General features: G+C 41.7%; 1 protein-coding gene across 1 annotated transcript; it reads left to right on the top strand.

The window, feature by feature from the left end:
- Positions 1-2,954: 2,954 nt before the first annotated feature.
- Positions 2,955-20,339, top strand: SUCLG1 (succinate-CoA ligase GDP/ADP-forming subunit alpha). The gene is made up of 9 exons (XM_074865480.1): positions 2,955-3,095; positions 11,303-11,406; positions 12,299-12,415; positions 12,938-13,150; positions 13,239-13,296; positions 15,603-15,686; positions 16,323-16,474; positions 16,971-17,159; positions 18,135-20,339. The coding sequence occupies exons 1-9, from the start codon at positions 3,044-3,046 to the stop codon at positions 18,159-18,161; spliced, it is 996 nt and encodes a 331-aa protein (XP_074721581.1). The 5' UTR covers positions 2,955-3,043; the 3' UTR covers positions 18,162-20,339.
- The last annotated feature ends 1,275 nt before the right edge of the window (positions 20,340-21,614 follow it).

Here is a 21,614-nt window from a genome sequence, read left to right as displayed (position 1 = left end):
TAAAAAACCAACAACCCAAACCTTCATCTTACACAATCCTACTAAAAACACCAAAAAATTGCAGTTGTCCTTACTTTGTCATATTGTTTGACTTCATGCCTGAGTTATTTTAAGTGTGTTTGATATCTAACAGATGGACTTCTGACACTACATAGCTCAACATAAAAAGGAGAGAAAGAATAACCAACTGTGTAATTTAGCTGGGGTCAAAAGCTCCAGGTCTCCCCATTGACAGGACTAGGACTCTTCTCTGACCTTGGCAGCGGGTCAGACCTGCCTGTCACTGCCACCTATGAACCAAGGTGAGGGGGATCACGTAGAAATAGTTGGGGTTCTTATTGTTCCCTTTGGTTTCCTGCTATCCAGGCTCGCTCATTTCTTTTGTGTGTTATTTTCTACATCAGCTTCTTTCTCTCCCCCTCCGGAAAATAGACTTTTGTTGAGAAACTGCTGAAAGAAAAATCTTTCTGTATACAGAATGATAATACAGTGGCATCTAACTCAAATTCTATAATCCCCACAAGAGTCTTAGTGAAAGCCTCAAGTCAAGGAAAAATTGATTTGGAAATGGATCCAGGTATAAATCTTCAAGTAGTGAGTGGGTTCTTTATCAAATCAGTGTGTGTGTCCTCCTAAGGGGATCATATATACCTCATAAGAAGCTGAACATCTGGATGTTTCATTTATTTATTATGGCCTCATTCTGGCCTCAATTTTATGGACATGAAGTGAATGAAATCATCCGGATGAAATCAGAGTATGACTTTGCATATTTATTTTTGCCCTGAAGGAATACTTTGTTTCTTCTTCCCCCCCTCCCACATGCCTCTGCCCACAGATACACAAACACATGCAGGTGTTGTTTCTGAAGGCAGCTGGTGGCTGCTGTAGGTGATGAACTCACCCGCCTCTGAAGCTGATGTCTAGAAGTTAAAGCATTTTAAAACCCCTTGTGGGAAGCCTCCTTGTAGAGTTCAGTGGTTTCTTGTGACAGCGATCTAAGGTCAATTTACTCATGGCTGATTTTTTAATAAATGAGCTGACTTCACAGCTTTTGCTGATTCTTCTACTTCCCTACAAGTCCGAGGTACAGACATATCCTCTGTTTGCTCTGGAGATACCTCTCCTGTGATCACTGTCCCTGACACATGTTCTTCTTGTGAATGTTTGCCTAAACTCCCTTGTCAAAAAATAGAAGCTGAGCCTTTCTTGTGGTTCATTAACCATTTTCTTTTCCAGAACAAATGTCCCCTGAAGCTTAGCAGAAAGAAAACGCTGCTGTTAAGAATCTCTGTAGGGAGGAAAGAGATCACTAATTATTGTTTCAGAACTACGTTGTTCGATTTATTCAAATACACTCCTTTTCCTGCCCCAGGATCAGCCAGGTAAGTAAACTGTCCATTGTGAATGAGAAAGAGGATTGTCAGGTTTTCTCATTTTTTTTTTTAAACAATTTTATCTCAAATCATTTAGCCCCAATAAAGCAGTGGGTGCTCAGGACTGCTGTTTATCAGGCTGACCATTACAGCAGAGTTACTCTTCCCAGGACCATTGCCTGTGGCCTCCTTGTGTCATCCTTGTGTCTCACAGCATTTACTTAGTGCTCGCTTGGCACGGTTCGGACAGGTTTTGCTCTTTCTGCAGTGCTTCAAGCAAATTAGTAACAAATGCAGTGAGGAATCATAGCATGGTTTGAATTAGAAGGGACCTTTAAAGGTCATCTAGTCCAACCCCCCTGCAGTGAGCAGAGACATCTTCAGCTGGATCAGGTTGCTCAAAGCCCCGTCCAACCCAACCTTGAATGTTTCCAGGGATGGGGCATCTACCACCTCTCTGGGCAACCTCTTCCAGTGTCTCACCACCCTCATTGTAAAAAATTTCTTCCTTGTATCTAGTTTAAATCTGCCCTCTTTTAGTTTAAGAGAGGTAATATATTTCATCTGATCAACCAATTAACTTGCATGTGAGTTTATTTATCAGTTACCCAATCAGCAGATACCACTTTGCCCTAAAAACTGTGACATTTTTTGAAATCTGCGTGCCCCCACTGCCACAGCAGGGCCGTGAAGCCTCTCCCTTTGCAACCCCCTTTGGCTCGTTTGGAAATGCTCCTCCTCACCTTTACTGACAACCTATTCATGTCCCAGGGTGGCTTTGAACGGTCACCCCCCGCACACACCCATCAGAAACTGGCTTTGGCCTGGATTTAGCCCAGGCTGGGAGCTCCGGTTGGCTGTCACCTTCCCTGGACTCAGCACTGGTGAGGCCACCCCTCGATGACTGGGTTTAGTTTTGGGCCCCTCACTACAAAAAGGCCATTGAATGACCCGAGTGTGTCCAGAGAAGGGCAACAAAGCTGGTGCAGGGTCTGGAGCACAGGTCTGATGGAGAGCAGCTGAGGGAACTGGGGGGGTTTAGTCTGGAGAAGAGGAGGCTGAGGGGAGACCTCATGGCCCTCTACAACTCCCTGAAAGGAGGGTGCAGAGAGGGGGGATGAGTCTCTTGAACCAAGTAATAAGTGATAGAACAAGAGATAATGGCCTCGAGTTGTGCCAGGAAAGGTTTAGACTAGATATTAGGAAGCATTTCTTTCCAGAAGGGGTTGTCAGGCGTTGAAATGGGCTGCCCAGGGCAGTGGTGGAATCCCCATCCCTGGAGGTGTTTAAGAGTCGGGTTGACCCAGCACTGAGGGATATGGTGTAGCTGGGAACTGTCAGTGTGAGGTTAATGGTTGGACTGGATGATCTTCAAGGTCTTTTCGAACCTAGACGATTCTGTGATTCCCACCGCGCCGCGGGGCTTGCAGCAGCCCCGGCCCCCCGCCGCCCTCTGAGGCCACCGCGGACTACCACTCCCACAATGCCCCGCGGGGCCTCCGCCTCGCCTTTGATTGGCTGCCGCTACCGGGGGGGCCCTCCGGGCTGAGCCAATCCGCGCGCGCAGGGCTGCCCCGCGCCGCGCCGGGGTGCGCAGTGCTCAGGCGTCGCGCAGGGCCGCCCGCCCGCCGCGATCCGCCGGGCCGGTGTCATTGCCGAAGGGGACGATGTCTCACTGTAGCCGCGCCGCCGCCCGCCTGCTGGGCCGCTTCCTCCGCCGTGAGTACCGACCGCCGGCACCCTCCCGCCGCCGGGCCGCGGGCGCCGCGGGGCCCTCCCCGCTGCCTGGCAACCGCGGTCCGCCGCGGCCTGCGCCCCCCTCGCCGCCCCTCCGCGGTAGGCCGCGGGGCATGAGAGGGGGGGACCCACCGCCGCCGCCGCCCGGTCGCCTCGCTCGCCGCGGAAGGGGAAGGGGCCGGGCCTGCGGCGGGGCAAGGTCACCCGGGGGAAGGGGAGCGTCCCGCGTGTCCCCGGGGGTATCGCCAGGCCTCTGGGCGCGGGGGTGCGGTGAGCAAACCCCGGTCCCGGGCCTCGGTCTGCTGGCGGCGCTGGGTGTCCTCAGCCTCAGCGCGGAAGGGCCAGGGCGGGCTCAGGGTGCTGCTCTCCAGTGCCGGCAGCCGCTCTTCCAGAGGGAAGACGGAGGCAGGCTCCTCTCAGAGGTGCACGGCAGTATAGGGCACAGGGCACACGTGGCTGCAAGAACTATTTTCAAAAGTTAAGAAAAGGTTTAGCATTGAGAGCGGTCAGCCGCAGGTATGGGGACCCAGAAAAGTTGTTCCCTCTATTACATCCTCGGAAATACTAAAAACTCGACAGGTCCGGAGGAAGGCTGGCCTTGGATCTAGTCACTTCGAGTGGTGGTTTGGACTAGGGACCTCTTGAGGTCACTAAATTATCCTGTAGATTCAACAGAAGTTCGTAAAGTTGTTGCCAGGAATAAGATTATTGGCCTTTAATTGTAGAGAACATGAACAGACTGAGAATAATACTTCAGCTTGTAAGTTTTCATATGTGTTCTGAAGATCACAATAAAAAATAAAAGTGCCTTTTTTTTTTTTTTCTTTTCAGTGTGTCTTTTTGTGCAATTAATGCTGCATCCTCTGCTGAAATCGGTATGACTATGCCTAGGCACAGGAGCAGTTTCTTGGAAACTGAACTAAGGAATTGGTGCATTAATCTTGGTTCTTGCAGCTGAGAATGAATGGACAAGCTTAAACCTACCTCACTTCACTGCATGCAAAGTTTTTTTTGTCTCAGTGTGGTGGTAACTTGCAGGTCAGGGTCTAGGAACATGATCTCACAACGTTTTAAGCTGGTCTGAGTTGTTTTGTGGCACACCTACTCTGCCCTCAGGTATCCATTCCTACCTCTTGTTCTCCATGAGCAGGAAACTATTTTCTTACTGTACAGTTAAATTTTGCCAGTTTAGCTGTTTGAATTGGCTCCCCTGAGTCCACTGAGAATTGGTTCTGAGGAAGGGGAACAGATGGGAAGGTAGCACCTCCAATTTAGCTTAACTTATACTCCCAGCAAAGCTACTCTTGGTTGCAGTTTTACGTGTTTAAAAACCCACGTTGTTCCCTTTACAAATAGCAGTAAGAGATTCAGGGAAGAGTGCTTCAAATGATTTTGGGAGGGTTGAGAGAAAGAAATGGTCTAAGTGGCTCAAGAAGTGTTCTGTTTGCAACAGTTCATGAAGTCTTTTAAAGAAACTTCTGCAAGATGAAATAGTCCTTCACTGGAAACCTTTCTTTATTTGGTTTGATACTCTACAAAATGTTAAAAGATTGCTGAAACCTTAAATTTGGACTTTGTACATATGTTTTCGGTAACATCTCGGTGATTTAAAATCATGAGTTTCTAGCGTGTTCTGCTGCAAAGGAGATGCAATATCTATTTTTGTTGGTGCATTGCAGAAGGAAACATGCAGGGTGTGTATCCGTAAGATTGAGCTCAGGAAACTGTGAAAACACAGGATGAAATATGTCGGTGAATGGTAGGTGCTTGCTCAGAGTTCATCTCAAAGCTCTGTTTGTATATGGACAGAGTCAAGAAAGACCAGCGCTGGTCTATACCATGCTTTGAAGAGAGTCTTTGTAGGCACCTTAACTGTGATCCCAGAGTCAGGATTAGGGATTTTATATTCTGGGCGTGTTAGAAGGCTTTGGAGAGCTCTTAGATTAAAAGATTATGGTAAATTATGTGAATATCCCTGGCAAAGAGTTGCTGCAGAAATAAAAACAACTAACAAATTCTTCAGTTCAGCTTGTTATGTCAACAGTGTGTAGGGAGGAAAGCTCACAAACCTTTAGCTGCACAACTTCGTAGATGAGTATACAAGGGGAGAAACAAGTTTGCTTACAAGAAATAGTTGACTTGTGCTGAGAAGAACACGCTTGTTTCCCTGAGGGGCCTGCAGGTTCACGGAGATGCTTCACATTGTTTCAGCTTCATAAATTCGGGAGAAAGCTTTTTGTTCAAATGCCATCGTGTGGCCCCCTGTAGCCAGAAATGCCCATCCCAATGAGTGGGGATTTTTGATTAGGAAAGAGAGGTATGTTGAAAGAACTGAAATTTTTCTGAAAGTCATTTCCCATTAGTCCTAGTTTTGTTTTAACGTGATAGGTGTAGCATAATAATTTCATTTGTCCTTTACAGCCTGATTAATTAATTTAATTCCTCACTCCTGTTGCATGTTTATAGATTGGGTTTCCATTATTAACAGGAATTTGTCACGGGAAGGATGAGAGAAGACAGGCTTGGGGAGTGATACCTAGAAATCCTCTGAGCACATAATCCTCTTAAAGGAGTAAGATATTTTGAGCAATCCCTCAACAGCTTGAAAACTTCCTTGTCAATACGGATCATCTTATACTAATGTAACTGATCTCTTTAAGGGTGAATTCTGTAGATGGGTTTGTGGAGGGGAGAGAATTATTCAAGTGTTACTGTGTCTGAGTGGCCTCATAGTGAGGACTAAAACCTGAGAAAGAACTGGCATGGGAAACTGTGAGTGGAATATTCTTGTTAATATCAAGCTTCTAGTCAGTAAACTCTGAAATTTACTGCAGCACTCCAGTCTTTGCCTAACTTTTTTTTAATGTCTGTACTCTTCTGTAATGTGAGAAGCTATCCAGAACTGTTTCTGTTCTGTCCTCTTCAGGCCACGCGTTTGTAGGCAGGGAAAGGAGATAGTCATAAAAATGCAAATTAAACATGTACAAAATATTGAAAGGATGTCGCAGGAGCAAACTGAAGGTCTGTAACTGATGGAAATCAAGGCGTGGGGGTGGGATGTGTGTGTGGAAAAAAAAACTTCAGCACTTTTAAGTAGCACTCTTTGTATCTCAGCCCTTCCCTGAGTTTCCCCTGCACTGGCCTCTATTTTCCCCATTTGTATTGGAGCCCATATGATTTCTAAGGCTTTCTTCTTTCCTTACATAGGTAATAGAAAGGAAAAGGAATATCTTCCTTCATCTCCAAGTTCTCTGGCTATTTCAAGGAGTAATAAAGAATTTCACTTATTACTTCTCAGTCTTCTGGCAGTGTAGGTATATGCTCAGGTCCTTCTAGAAACGAATCTCAGCTGTTTCAGTTTACTTTTATATTATGCTCATTTTATGAGCACCCTCAAATGCTACCTCAGCTTCCAAACTTTATTTTTTGTTTTTGTCTGGGATATGTGTGGGTAAGAGGAAGGCACTTCGGATTCCTGTCTAGCTCTAGGAAATCTTGCACGAAGTCCTGAAATTACCAAGTTTTCAGCGTTGTATAGTTTGAAGAAGAGATTTAGCCCTTAGCATCTATACTGCCAGCTGGCTTGCACAACCCAAATAAGTTGGGCAAATGTAGCTTGGGTTGTATCATTTTAAATGAGATTTGTGCTTGGGAGGTGTTGCTGCTCAAGGAGTGCCTGGAAGCTCAGTGTAAACTGTATTTACATTCGATGTGTGCTTTTAAATACCTTGCAAGTGGTCAGTTTTACTTTTAACATGTAAATGTTAAACATATTTGGACTTTATGATAAATAATAGGGTATTTTTCTAGAAAGGGTTGTTAATTGTAATACACAAGTGAGCTTAAAGCCCTGCTTGAGGCTACAGATTGTGAGTTTTCTTTTAAGTAGTAAATGTAGCTGAGTTTTTCTGTTACCTGAACTGTGGTGAGTTCTGGGCTCAGCTGGGGCCTTGTTCCCTGGAAATGCCAGAGTAACTACCAGCATCATGTGTGTTGGAAGTAACTGTCTCTTAGTTTCTAGTAAGGCTTCTTTACTGTAAAACAACTTACATTTTACATACAGGCTTATAGACCTTTGCTAAATTTTGATCTTTTCAAATATATCCCGGGACAGCAGGTTTTTGGTATTTGAGCACTTTTCATAACTACTTGGTTGTCCTGTACAATGGACTAAAATAGGTTCTTGCCACTGTATGTCTCCTTTTAGCTATGGAGAAGCTAAAGTGCTGGAAAGCCAAAATAAATACATCTTGTTATTTGTAGAACTTTTTTTTAAAACCACATACTATGCAAAACAGAACAGGGATGGGGCAGAAATGAAAGGATTTCTTGGGAAAGATTATCCGGTTTCTTATTTAAAATACTTTTTTCTAAAGGTCTATTACAGGCCTTTGTTGGACACAGTAATGTTATTTGACAAAATACAGCATTTCCACTGTGCTTTTGGTGAGATTTGGATTTGATAAGGCTTGTTCTTATGCTCTAGGGCTTCATCTGGAGCCTGCACCTTTGTAACTTGGCCTGTAATTTAGATGTGTGCATTAAAATAGCATCGCCAATGAGTTTGGCTTTTACTGGTTCATGGCTGAAGAGCATTTTTTTTTTTTTAATCCTGTCTACTTGAAGCAACATGCATTTGGGCACCCTAATTTGTTCTAGTAAAAGCAATTGCGTGAATGGGTGTTGGAAGCTGTGAAGCAGTACTCTATTTCTGACTCTTAACTGCTGTGAACTTAGGTGTGCCATTTCCATTTTCCACCTGTTTCCTTCTCCTCTCCTGTCTGTCTTAACTATTTAAATTGCCAGCCGTTTGCACCTGGGACTTGCTGGTTGTGCCACTTATAGCAGAACCTCATCCTGACTGATGCCTCTACTGCTCCTACTGTGCAGATAACTGGCGCAAACTTTCCTGCTTCAGGCAAGGCCGTGAACAGAAAGAGAGCTGAAACATATCAGTTTAAAACCCCTCAAACTCATCCAGCCCAGAAAATGCAAGGTGATTTTTTTTTTTTTAATTTCTTAAAAAATGTGTCGTTCCCAAGACATGTCCCCATCCTAAGCTGCCTCTCTCTGAAGACAGCAAATGGCTCAAGCCTATAGCCAGCCTTTTTTGAAACAGCTGTATTTTCTCTGAACCAGGGCTTTTCAGTAATGTGAGAAGCACATACAGTTTTCAAGAGTAAATCCATACAAAGCTGTCTTAGTTATCAGTGCCTAAAAAATTTTTTTTTTTTTTGGTACTTTGATAGCTTGGAAAATGCTCAAAAGCTTCTTATCCTTGTATATCTAGATAGTCTTCTCTAAACTGAGAATTGAAAAACTTAAGCTTTGAAAAACATTTTTTTGCAAGGTTATAAATATCTGAAAATAGATATGGAATGGACAGCTGAACTGGGACTGTAGAATTGCTTTTATGATATAGAGAAAGGAGTGACTATTTGTCTTTTTCTTTTTTTTTCTCAGAACACTGAAATTACTGAGTGCGTGCTGTGTGCCTGGCAAAGCAGCCCTCTCTTATTTTGAAGCTGAATTTGTCAGTGTTACAGCACAGACAATATGTGTAAAACTTAGTTTTGAATTAGTGTGGCCTGTTTATTCTTTACCCTTGCAGGCCCATCAGAGGCCTTTCAAAGCATGCACTGCCATGCTTCTGGAAGCCCAGACTGTTCTCCGCAAGGCATCACTGGTGGTAGGTCCTGACTGTAACAGCTTCTTCACAAGGAGGATCATCCTCTGCTTTTCTGAGGGTTGGGTTTCACCCCGTCACACCTTGTGCCCGTGAGGGATTGCCTGAATGGCTGGGATCAGGCTGACCGATGCCGTGCTCTCCTAAGCAGCAGGCCAGCTGTTTCTTTGCTTATTTTGCCTCTCCTTTGCTGGAGGCAGGCCGCTCTTTCCCAGTTGTGCCTTTGAGCAACTTGGTGTTGCAGCTCAGGTGCAGGGCGTTGCGGCCTTGCCTGGGAAGAATAAGGTGTTGGCCAAGGGCGAACATGATACTGTGCTGTCTTCTGTAGCTGTGGCACTGAACAGCAAGACTTTTCTCTACCTTTCCACAGACAGCCTCATAACCCTATTCATTAAACCTTAGCTTCAGACCTATTTGGTCCATTGCTGCTTTGTATTTCTTCTTGTGTAACAAGTTCTCTAACAGTATTTGTGGATAAAGATGTGATTTAGGTTAAAACCCTGCAGGTCAGTAAGCAGACATGCACTTTTACCACTTTTCTTACAAGTTTGTTGCATGCTAGCATCTACATTTCTCTTTAAAATCTAGCTGAATTTTACTTTATGTTGGTCTGAAGATGAGGTGCTGCCACAGCTCCGTAGAGAATGGCAAGAAGTGGTTGAAATCCCGTGTTTCTGTCAGCGCTTTTTTAAGAACAGAGTAAGGACTTTAGATTTAGCAATAGCACTGATGTCTGTAGGCTTCTTCTGGCATGGTTTTATTTTTCTTGTCACTTTTTTGAATAGAAGTAAAGCATAAAGGCAGTGTATCACTAAAATTTAGTTGGCAGAAGTACTTGTGGAAGAGTCCTATGTAGCTCTGTGATAGAAATGTGTATATACATGGATCTTAAATTTTCTGCTTTTTACTACCCCATAGAAATTGTGTTATTATAAAGTGTTAATAATGCATCTTAATAAATTCTGTGCATTAGCAGTTTATATTGAGGAATACCTTTTTCATTTTTCCCCTTAATAGCTTTTACTTCCTAAAAATAAAAAAAGAAAAAAAAAATCCCTCCCTTGTTCAGACATGCCTGGGTAATTATGTAGAACAGTCCAGGGACTGTGATTCAGAATTGTTTATTTTTCTTTCAACTTTACTTTTTACTTTCTCAAATCTTAAGTGGTGAAGTTTTAAAAGAGCTAAAGAGGTATATACATCCTGGTGTCAGTTTCTGTATTAGGATTGTCCATTCCTCTGTTCACTCTAAGCACAAAATACTGTTTTTATCTAAAACACTTGCAGGGAGTAAATCGATCCTGATCCCCTCAAAACTCTGGTATTTGAAAAAGCATATGGCAATGTGTGCATCCGTTTTATACCAGACCTTCTTTTCCTCCTTATCTCAAGCTGTCTTGCATGGTAACATTCTGTGCATTTTGTTTTTAATCATTTGATGTCAACATATCTTTCCCTTCAGCAGAGATGCAGTCGTTCTTCGTGTCTTTTTGATACCAGCGTGCACCGTGGTGTTTTTCTGTAGTTGTGTTGTGTTGCTCTGGTTTTTCAGTACCAGAGTTGTGAGAACTAAATTGAAAATCATTCCAGTGGAGTATCTGGCGAGCTGTCTTTCCTCACGTGCCCAAGTGCATTTCAAGCAGTGACGCCAAGGCTCCTGTAGCTCGGCATCTGTTGGAAAAAGGTCTCTTGCTGTATGTCTTGCTTGGTGTGAGGTTTCACAGAATCACAGAATCCTCTAGGTTGGGAAAGACCTTGAGGATCATCTAGTCCAACCATTAACTCGCACTGACAGTTCCCAACTCCACCAGATCCCTCAGCGCTGCGTTAACCCGACTCTTAAACCCCTCCAGGGATGGGGACTCCCCGCCCTGCCCTGGGCAGCCCATTCCAATGCCCAACAACCCCTTCTGGAAAGAAATACTTCCTAAGAGCCAGTCTGACCCTGCCCTGGCACAGCTTGAGGCCATTCCCTCTTGTCCTGGTTTCTCCCAGGCTGAGGGAGCTGTGACCCCTTCTGTATCTCTCACTGCCTGGTAGGGAGTGTGCTAGTTCCCAGGTGGTATAACAGAGTACCTGTGTTGTAACAGCCTCTGGGATAACGTGATTTTAGTTTTGCTTTGTCACTTTGCAGAATTTCTTAGAGGATGGAGACATGTTCATTTGCAAATGAAAACAGTGGTTAAGATGTTGTTTCTGTCTGTTGTTTGTTGTGAGGAATACTAAGTAACTGATACTAAGTACTGAATATGAGAAATACCTAGCCTGATTTCCAGCAAACTAATCACAGTCATAGAGCGAACTATAGGTGTATAATATCTTAGAATGACAAGTACTGAATACAGCTTTCAGAGCTGCTTTTGAAAACATGAGCTACTGGATCAATTCATCTTTTGATACAAGCATTGATATATATGCGCTTACTTGATAGGATGTTTTTTGACTTACAGTCTAACAAAGCAATTGGTTAATGGTTTGTCCTCTCTCTTCTTTTTTCTTCTAGTGCAGCAGAATGGAGTACGGCACTGCTCCTACTCGGCATCAAGGAAAAATCTGTACATTAACAAAAATACAAAGGTTATCTGTCAGGGTTTTACAGGCAAACAGGTACGGATATGAACTATTTCTTCTATCACCCTTTCAGTTCAGAAAGTTAGTTGACCAAAACTCATAAAAACATATAAAAGGGATTATATACTGGCTTCGCCTGTGTTGATAAGAAGCTGGACTTCAGGAAGGTCCCTTCAGCACTGCAGTTTCTTTTCTGTGGTCCAAATAGACTTTTTTTTTCCTTAAATTCAATAGACTAGATTTTTTTTTTTTCCCCACTTGTGCACAAGCTTAAAACTTGGTTTGGAGTCATCTCTATTATATTGTTTCCTATTTTTGTTGTTGGTTTTGGTCTTAAGCCTTTTATTGTATACAGCTGAAAGGGTTTATTTGTAAGGGGAGATTTGCAAAAAATGACAAAAACTGTACCATTTTAGAACTGCCTTTTTCACAAATGCCTTTGTCAATGCTTATGAATTAAGTTTCTGGTTTTATTTCAGGATATTTAATAATTTTCTCACATTCAGTCTTTTACACATTTGCAAGGGGAGAAGACTGCTTTTGCTAAAACTATCAGCTAGTCATAGATGAGAATGCTAATTTCTTCTACTTCATTATAGTGTTTGTCATCTGCCAGGCTTGATGTCGAAAATAAAATGTGGCTGCTATGTTTGCAGGTGTATTAGCAACACACAACAAAATATCCTTTAGTGTGCAACCGGAGTGCTCGGATTTAAAAGAAAAAGCGTAGCATATTCTGAATGCATTTAAAACATGTTGATGCACTCTTTAGAAGAGCTGGTTGTATAAATGTAATGAAAACTTCCCTTCTCATTGTAAATTTAAGTGCCATAAATTGCCTTCAGAATTATAGATAACATCAACTTTTTTTGGTTCATTTTATTTGCTATTATGTGCCTTTTAACTTTACTTATTTTCTCTCTCATAGGGCACCTTTCACAGCCAGCAGGCGTTGGACTATGGCACCAATCTAGTTGGAGGAATTTCTCCAGGGAAAGGGGGAAAAACTCATCTGGGTCTGCCTGTGTTTAATTCTGTGAAGGAGGTAATTTGCAGCAGTGAGTGGAGGGCAGACAATTTAATGCTGCTGAAGGGTTCCTTATTACATTGCTCACACTGAAGAGACAAACATTTGAGCCATGGATGTCAGTGTGCACGGAGTGAAATAGAAGCCTTGTAAAAGAGGGAGCATTCATTGTGGTCAAGCATAAGTTTGGCTTCCACTGTGAAGTTCACAGAGTCTGGATACATTTATTTTATGCATGCAATTAGTTTCTGATTGATTCTGGTGTGTATGATGAGTTTGTAGCAAACTACTATCTAAAGGTATTTTTGATGGTGTTCATGGGGCAGATCCTTTCCAGACAGTTGTTAGTTCCCAGTTCCCTAGTTGCACTGTTTGTGTCCCATCTTCACTGAATTTAACAGTTGCTTTGATTATAGTAAATTAATACATATCCATTTACTTAATTTATGCTTGTGAAGGGACATATTTTAAATGACTAGCTGTCAAATGTTCTCTTTGTCCCCACTAAAATACTCAGTATCTTTTTTATGTCCATTGTAGGCCAAAGAACAAACGGGTGCTTCTGCCACTGTTATATATGTACCTCCTCCATTTGCTGCTGCTGCGATCAATGAAGCAATCGATGCAGAAATGCCCTTAATTGTATGCATTACTGAAGGTATTCCCCAGCAGGACATGGTTCGGGTTAAACACAGACTGCTTCGGCAGGATAAGACTCGACTAGTGGGGCCAAACTGCCCTGGAGTCATCAATGTAAGTGACTTCTGGATTTCCTCCAAGGCTGAACCATTCTTGGTGATGGTGTGAATGTTCCATCTGACTTCTCCCACTCTTTCCTTAGCCTGGAGAATGTAAAATTGGTATCATGCCTGGTCACATTCACAAGAAGGGAAGAATTGGTGAGTTTTTGAATATTTATGCATCATCTAAAACTGAAGTTTGGTGCTCTGGTGCTCTTACTCACGAAGCTAGTCACATCCTGCCCTGAAAACAGTCGACACTGTATAACAGCTTGTCTGTCCTTCAGTTTGTAAGTGAACTTTGCCATTATCAATCCTGAAGGCCAAAATCAGTCACTCTGCCATAGCAGACACTGGGTGCTGGTGGTAAAGGCAAAGCAATTGGAAGTTTCTTTAGGTAATGTGATTAACTTCACACTCTCTTTTGAGGATGCCTCCATTTATCTTGGGATTTGAGAGCACTAAGCTCTCCAACACTATTCCTTCAAGCACCTTGGCTCCTGAGGACTAGGATCCTACACCTATAGTGAGCTCAGTGTTACAGCAAAGAGGAGATTGCAGGCAAGTTTAGAACATGGTAATTTAGACAACTATACCATGGCGAGTGGAAGTGACAAATATACACACTTCTCAGACAGTGGAATTAAAGTCAGAAAGGCAGTGACTTGTTCATAATCATATGCTGGTTACAAACCCTTTTGCGTGCAAGTCTCTTGTCCTGACTTCTGTTGGTTCCTTATTCTAAACTATAGAAATAACAACTTGATTATTTCTAAGAGAATGCTGTTCAGGAGCTATAAAGAAAATTCTTCCAAAATATGCATTTGTACTTAAATAGATCTTCAGAAATGTTGTAGGCAGCATATGCTGCTGTTATCTGTCAGCGGGGTAACCAGTTTAATGTGAGCACGGAACCCTTTGCAACATCATTTTTTTTAATGAAAAGCGTGTTTACTATGGGAAGATCTGTTCAGAGCTCTTGAACTATGTGGACTTGGTGCAGTTTTTCTAACACAGAAACTATCTCTGCTACTTAACCACTTCTGACTTGAGAATAAGCTGTACCTAGTGAATACTGGAGGATGTGTTAACACTCGTGTCAGCTTTCAGAAGCATCTATAAACCTGAATTTGAAATATCAGATGACTGCAATTATGCCCTTTGTAGATACCATCAGGACATTGCTCTGTGACTGTAAAAGGTAGCACCAATCGATGTTGCCCTGAGCTCCCTTCTGAATCAAAGTTCTGTTAAGATTTTCTGAGTATCTACAAGAAACGTTTTGTAGTCACAAGATATTAGAATCTGAATGGAAGGCACATCAAGTGCAAAAGAATATTTTAAATCTTGAATCCTGTTGCCCCACCAGTGCTGGAATCATTTTCAATGGCGATTCAAGGATCAGGGTATAAAATTTAACTTTATCATCCTCCCAGCTTTGTCTGACACTATGACCTTTGGTGATATGCTCCCCTGCTTTTTCTTACTGTGAGGCATCCGAGAATCATTTGATAATCTTGGGATGCAAGTTATAAAAATAGCCACAGTCTTTGGACCTTTATCAGTAGCTTCTGTGAGGCAATCTGATCTTAACAGTAAACAGGAAGTGCTTTGCAAACACAGCAAGAAAAAAACCTGGACATCTGTGCGGTCCAACAGCATAAACAGCTGATCACACTAAAGTTAGTCTAGTGGTGTATTTTTGCCTCTGTTCATGCAACATACTTAATATATTCCTTGTTAGATGGTTTGAAGTAGATGCAAGATGATAATCTGTTTTTCCTGGAAACCTTCCCTCTTGTAGTATTAACAGAAGTCTTGACTTGGAGAAACAAATGAAAAAACATGCAAATATTTTCCCCTGATCTGGGCTCAGTATTACCTTCCATTTTGAAATGAAAAGTAGGGTTGTGGTCTCCTGTAATACTGCAATATAAATGCTGAATGTGTATTGTAGAGCAGAGAGCTGCAGCAACAAATGCCTTACTAGTGATAACTTGTGTTTGTGTAATATGTTTCTGTTCTGGAGGATCTTGTGTGCTTGGCTGTATTAATATGGTATTCTTTTGTTGTTAACAAAATATAGAGCTGCAGTTGAGTTGAGCTGCAACTCTGCTTCAAGTTCAGTGCATCAGCTACTTGCAAACAAGAAAAGAAGTATATTCTATTTTATTTTCCATTCTCTTTCCTGGTAAAACTGTAGCATGAGGAATGCTGTCTCAGCCAATACTACTGACTTTCTGAGCAGGTTTAGTCTGTTGACAATTAAGTGTCCAAAAATGCCAACCAAGAAATAGTACAGCCAGAGTCTTATGTAGAGTTCTCATGTTTTGGCAAGGATAGCAGAAAACCTGGTGTCTCATGTTCAGTTTATTAAGGTGATTTTCATGAATGTAAGAACAACTGCCTCTAGTCATGTGCTTAGCTATGTTACTGTTAAGTTTATCTCCTTTTCTTGCCTAAAGGTATTGTGTCAAGATCTGGAACGCTGACATATGAAGCTGTTCATCAGACAACGCAAGTTGGATTGGGGCAGTCTTTCTGCATTGGTAGGTTTCCTCAGAAACAGCTTATTGCACCTATACTAGTCTGCTTTTTCTTTACAAGAAGAAATCCAAAGTAATTTATTTTTGTAAGCGTAGAAGTTGCTGAATGGCAATTATGTTGAGAAATGAGATCCCTATGTGCTGTGAAGAGTATAACCCTTCTCTATTATCGTTTCCACATCGGATTAATAAAAGCCTGAAAACCAGCTTTGAACAGAGAACTGATAGCAAATACGATGACAGTTTAGAAACAGACTTTCCCAATGAGTTTAATATTATAAAGGGATAAGGCATTCTTAGGCATTTAGTTGGGTATGTTAAGTAAATTGAGTTTTCTTACAGCAAAATTCTAGGGTCTTGGTCCTGCTGTGTCTCATACAAAGCCTCTGTATAAGGCATAATATTTTGCTTATGGTTTGAAAGGTGATTATTCAGATATCAAAGCTTTCTGTAAATTGTGGGGGAGATAATTTGGAGCAGGAATTTGGCACACTGATTTGGGAAGAGCCTTCAGAGCTGCCCCTCTTACGAGCCTTTGGGAATACTCTTTGTGCTGAATTTACTTTGAAACTTTTATCGTAAGTGCAATATCATTCTCTTGAGTTGGTCTTTTGTTTTGTGGTTTTAATTTTTTTTCAGGGATTGGAGGTGATCCCTTCAATGGAACTAATTTTATTGACTGCCTTGATGTCTTCCTGAAGGATCCTCATACTGAGGGGATCATATTGATTGGGGAAATTGGAGGAAATGCTGAAGAAGATGCAGCAGCATTTTTGAAAGAAAATAATACTGTAAGTCTTAAACAGCTTGCTTCCAGACACCTTGTTAGTTAGCCACCTTCTTTTGCCAGTTAGCCATCTTTTGCCATGTCAAGGAAATCTCAGTTCAGTCTCTAATCTCTATTTACAAAAAAACCAAAGTCCTACTTTTATGAAAGAATTTTAAATTAGGAGCTTTATCCAGATTAAATCTTAACTGGTGAGCAGTGTCAACTTTAGTTTTTTTAGTCCTGTAATAATAGTTGTAGTGAACATTCTGTTTTTTTATTATACATGGCTCTGTAGAGAGATGTTTTAAAGTTCCTGATTGCTTCTGGTTTATGATGATTATCAGGAGAGAAGGTAGGCCTCACTTCAGACTCTTGGTTCCGTGTTGTCTGAGGTTTGTAGCTGTTCAGTATCTTTGCCTGGCTAGTTGATATTTAAAAAAAAAATAAAAATCTGCCTCTGGAATTGCTTTTCATATCTCCCTCCCCCATGTAACACAGTATCTTTTCTTTCTTCTCAGGGTCCAAATGCCAAGCCAGTAGTGTCATTCATAGCTGGTCTGACTGCTCCTCCAGGCAGGCGGATGGGTCACGCTGGAGCAATCATTGCTGGGGGAAAGGGTGGAGCTAAAGAGAAGATAGCAGCTCTTCAGAGTGCTGGGGTTGTGGTCAGCATGTCTCCTGCTCAGCTAGGTAGCACCATCTACAAGGTTCGTTGCTCAGAAATTGGTATTCACGCTCATCCAGAGCAAGAAGCTACTTTTGAGGGAATACGAGTTGGAAGTACATTTCTTACCCAGATATTCTGTTGCTCTGAACTTGTTTCATGTAAGAACTCTATTGACTGAACAAGCTGCAGTTATTACTTAAATAATAGGCGCACGTAGTTTTATGTAATGTTGTCTTTATAGAAAAGTAAACAGCAAAATAGGGAAGAGCTTACATTTTGCTTTCAGGTGTAGCAACTTGCTGAATTGTGTTTTCTGGATGCAAAGAATCTGAATTAATTTAAAATATGAAAACATTCTTTGAAAGTAGGGTATTTGAGGAAGGAAGGCCTTGACATATAGGCCTATCTATTGTAAGTATTAATTCAGAATTACGGTTGATGGCATACAGCTGAAAAACTTATGTGTGGAATAGGATTATTTGCATTCCTTAATTCATATCCCAACAAAGGCATTGCTCCACAGCGCAGATGCATAATTTGACTGTGCTAGGTATTTTTTTTTTCCTGTGGTGACCATACAGTACAGCACCTTCACAGGCTGCTGTGGGATTCTCCCTTTCTTCAGTTGTGTTCTTTCCTTTACTAAAGTGAAAATCTTTACTTGGTTGCTTCCCTGGCTTGAATCCTTTACTGTAAGGATTCTACTGCAGTTCTTATGCAGAATTAGAGTTTTTTGGAAGCCTGCTATGCTATGCCTGGGAGCAAGTGGTTCCTTGACAGCATTGCACTGACTGCAGCCAAGCACCACTGGCTTTTCATAGCCGGTTTGTTAATGTGAGGTGGGAGAATACTTACCCTCCTTCCCACTCACTTGCACACATTATGCATTTTATATTTTAATTTTTAATTCTGAAAATCAGATTTGCTAAGAAAAATACAAAGTAATTTAAAATAAAATAGTAATAGAAGCTTTTTCTTTTTTTTCCCACCTGTAATGTTTGTGTGTTATTTGCAGGAGTTTGAGAAAAGGAAAATGCTGTAAGAGAAGACACTTTGGAATACTGTCTCCAAAACATCAGTGCAGCACCTGGCCTCCGCTTATCTTTTGTCTGCTAATCTTCAGTTGCCCAAATGACTGACACTGGTCTATGAATTTGACTTGGAAGCCATAAACCTCCTGGCTAGACCTGTTTTGATGTCTCCTTGGTTCAGACATGACCACCTCGTTGTAAATCACAGCAAATTAATAAATCTACTACTAAATCTGATACATCTTTTGAATTCCTGAAGCAGAGCCATTACTTCAAGCATCATAAACAAAATAGTCAGCCTTGAAGGTCTGAATCTTTTGTAACTTAAGCACTGCCCATTTTAAGGTAAAGCTGCTTATAGAGGTGCTTTTAAGGATCTAGGCACTGACTTTATGCACATATCACACTTTGCTTTATTTTTAAAAAATCCAATCTTCCTTGTTCATTGCTGGCAAGTATGTTTGTTTGAACAATAGGCCAAAGTTTCCGTCCATTAAACCAAAGCTGCTGGATCTGAAGGGGTTGCTTGTTGATCCACGTAGCTGGATATGCCTGAAGTCCAGGCTTTCTTTTCAAGGCTGATGAGCCATGCACCATGTAGTCCTCTACTGACAAGGAATTCTGTTTGTTGGGTGGAGAGATGGAATTTTTATTCACAAAAATGAATCTGATTCCCCATGCATATTCAGAATTGTCTGTAACTATGAAAATGATTTGGTCTTTAGCTTACCTTAATTTCCTGTTTATCTTAACTAGGATGTCATTGCTTGTGTGTTCTGAAGCCCTAATAACATAGGGACATAATGGAGGAGAATTATTATTCTCTGGAAAAGAATGTAATAAGGTAACTTTCTGGATAACACTCCCAGCACTGTAATAGAAAGCCCTTTATTTTACGTTGGAAATAGCCCAAGCACTGTGCCTATAAATGAGTGTTACAAGTTTTATCAGGATGGACTAAAACCAAGATTGCTTTCTTCATATAGAGGACTGAAAGTTCATGTAACCTGGCACTTGTCTAAAGCTAACCTTGTGTTCCATAAAGGTGCTGTTACGGAAACTCGTGTTGTTGTTTGTTTAAAACTGTTCTTAGTTTTCTTACTCAAACACCTGTGGAATTTCTCTTCCTAATGCAAGCAGTGAGCAGGTATCTTGACTCTGACACTTACAGTTCCTAGTGCTAAGCCCTGACAAAATGCATAAAAGGACAGGTCATATCTCTGCTTCACTGAATGCGTGTTAGTACGCTTCATATACGGTCAGGCATCAGCCAGATATAGGCCTTAGGACACAGAGACCAGATGCTGTATTATTCACCCTGGTATGATTTACTAAAATGAACCTGACATCCTGTCACTAGACAGCTGAAAGCAGTATTGAGTGGTAAATCATTTGATAAAGCCTATGACAACAGATAGGAATTTTCTTAATAGATCTGCTCAGTTTTCTGGTGGTACCTGATTTAATCTGGAGCAAAAAGACTGAACGGTGCCCTTTAACTAGAGAAACAGCAGTGCTGACGTGTCTCAGTCTGTGTGAGAGTGCAGTTCTTCACCAGTGGATGTCAGGACACTGCAGCCTGTCATCCTGTGAGCCTGCTAATCAAAGTAACTCTTTGTAGCAGTGGGCTTCTCCACAACACGTCCTTTGGGATGGGTAATGCTTCTTGATGAACTGACTGAATTTCATCATTGCCACCAGTGTTACGACAGGTGACCTTCCAGGGCAACTGAGGTGTAGTAAGTTTCCTGCTTGGAGGTTGCTTCATGGAAGGTCTTTTAGGGGTGCCAGCTATTTTAGAAGACAGCTATATACCCAAATGACTGTTGTCCCCTGAAAAAGTGTTTCCTTGTATCTTGAGATTTGAGGACGGGTTTAAAAATGCGATCTTGGTTCTAACGTTTGCAGCAGTCATCTGGTGCTGCACCTTAGCAGCTGCCTGGTCTGTTCAAGCCTGGGGAAGTGGCCTGTACCAGCCTGGAACTGAGCATCACATAAGGATGGGGAAGAAACCTGACCTTGTCTGATAGAAAGGCTTAGTTTTAGCAGTTTTCTCTTGCTGCCTAAAAACATGTACTTGGCAAATATCATAGCCTCTTATACTGCTAATGACAATGTCTCCTTGGAAAACATATTCACATTTGTTTAATACCACATGTACTTGTGAATAAATGTTTTGAGTAATCTGTTCTGGTAGATTGATCATTTATTTTTTCTTTTAAAGGCAGAAATTAAGTTAGTGTTGAGCCTTAAACCTGTTGCTGCTTTATAACTTAGTAAGTAGTTCTTACTTGCAAGAGAAACATTGCTGATGTTACTGGGTTCTCATTAAGTTTTATGAAATAGTCCTTTTTTATCTTCATCTAGACTTGGCAATGGTGTCTGTCCTTAAATCACTTTCACTTTTGAGGGATGAATTCTAGATGTTAATTTTGGTCAGGGGAATTCATTGCTGTGCTGATTTTCTTGAACAAAGAGAAGAGGGTGTAGATTCAGTTCATGCTTTTTTTTCTCTTATTGGGCAGTATTTGTCTTTGAATGATACCTAATACTCTCACCAGTGGCTGTTCCTTGAGTTTGATGTTAATAATTTTTTTTTTTAGGTTGATTAGAGAGGTATGTCACACCTAATGAATACTATGCCTTTTGTGGTTTTCAGAATGTATTCATGCCTGATTTTTTTTTCTTTTGTGTTTATGCTGTTTTCCAGGATGAATGTTTTGTTATGTAATATTTTGGGGGAAGACAGTGGTAAGTCTCTGTACCTTTGTACTTAAAATGACTCTCTGGCCTGAGATTCTAGCAAGGGGATTTCTGAAGAAACACTTTATTGAAGCTCACCAGTGAAAACAAAATAAAACATTGAAGCCACTTCATTTGGTCAAATAAGGTTTCCTTCATGTGCTGGAGGTAGAGAGGGAAGGAGAGGTTGCTGAAAGATGTCCAGCTCTGTACTCCGGTGTCAGGATGTTCTTAAAACTGTGTAGGATTATTGAGATGATTTGTGGTGGATTTATCAATAGCTTTTGTCATAGTTTCTGAGGTTCGCCACAGTTCTTCAAGCCATCTTTGGATGTGCTTCTTTATCTCCTTGCTTACCCGCTTCCTTTTGTGGTGGATTGAAACTCCACAGGGCCCTACCATAGTGCTCGTTAAAATCACTGGTCTGCTGTATTGTGGTGATTTAGGTGGTTTTAGCTCTGTCGAAGATGCAGCTTAATTCTTTGCAGGTCAAAGGATGGATTTCAGGTTTTAAGGTGAGGAGAGGAGCTCTCACTAATGGGCCTCACTGGTGACAAGTGGATTAGAGGCCGTGCTCTGGCAGAAGGTTGCTAGTTAGTTAGACTGAAAGTACCTACAAAGCCATGTTGTCCTTCCTCCTGGAGCAGCGACTGGCCTCTGCTCACATTTGGGCACTGGTTCCCAGCAGGTCTAGTGACTGGATTCCTTGGTAGCAGCCAAGT

Source organism: Strix uralensis, chromosome 4, assembly GCF_047716275.1.
Source record: "Strix uralensis isolate ZFMK-TIS-50842 chromosome 4, bStrUra1, whole genome shotgun sequence".
NCBI classification, from domain to species: Eukaryota; Metazoa; Chordata; class Aves; order Strigiformes; family Strigidae; genus Strix; species Strix uralensis.
The sequence above is the reverse complement of the archived record's forward strand: the minus strand, read 5'-3'. Positions and strand labels throughout refer to the sequence as shown.

Bases quoted from the DNA above. Each gene is read 5' to 3' on its own strand.
- SUCLG1 (XM_074865480.1), top strand. From the start codon at position 3,044: ATGTCTCACTGTAGCCGCGCCGCCGCCCGCCTGCTGGGCCGCTTCCTC. The intron at 16,475-16,970 runs GTAAGTCTTAAA...CTTTCTTCTCAG, and splicing joins TTTTGAAAGAAAATAATACT to GGTCCAAATGCCAAGCCAGT. The intron at 17,160-18,134 runs GTTCGTTGCTCA...TGTTATTTGCAG, and splicing joins TAGGTAGCACCATCTACAAG to GAGTTTGAGAAAAGGAAAAT.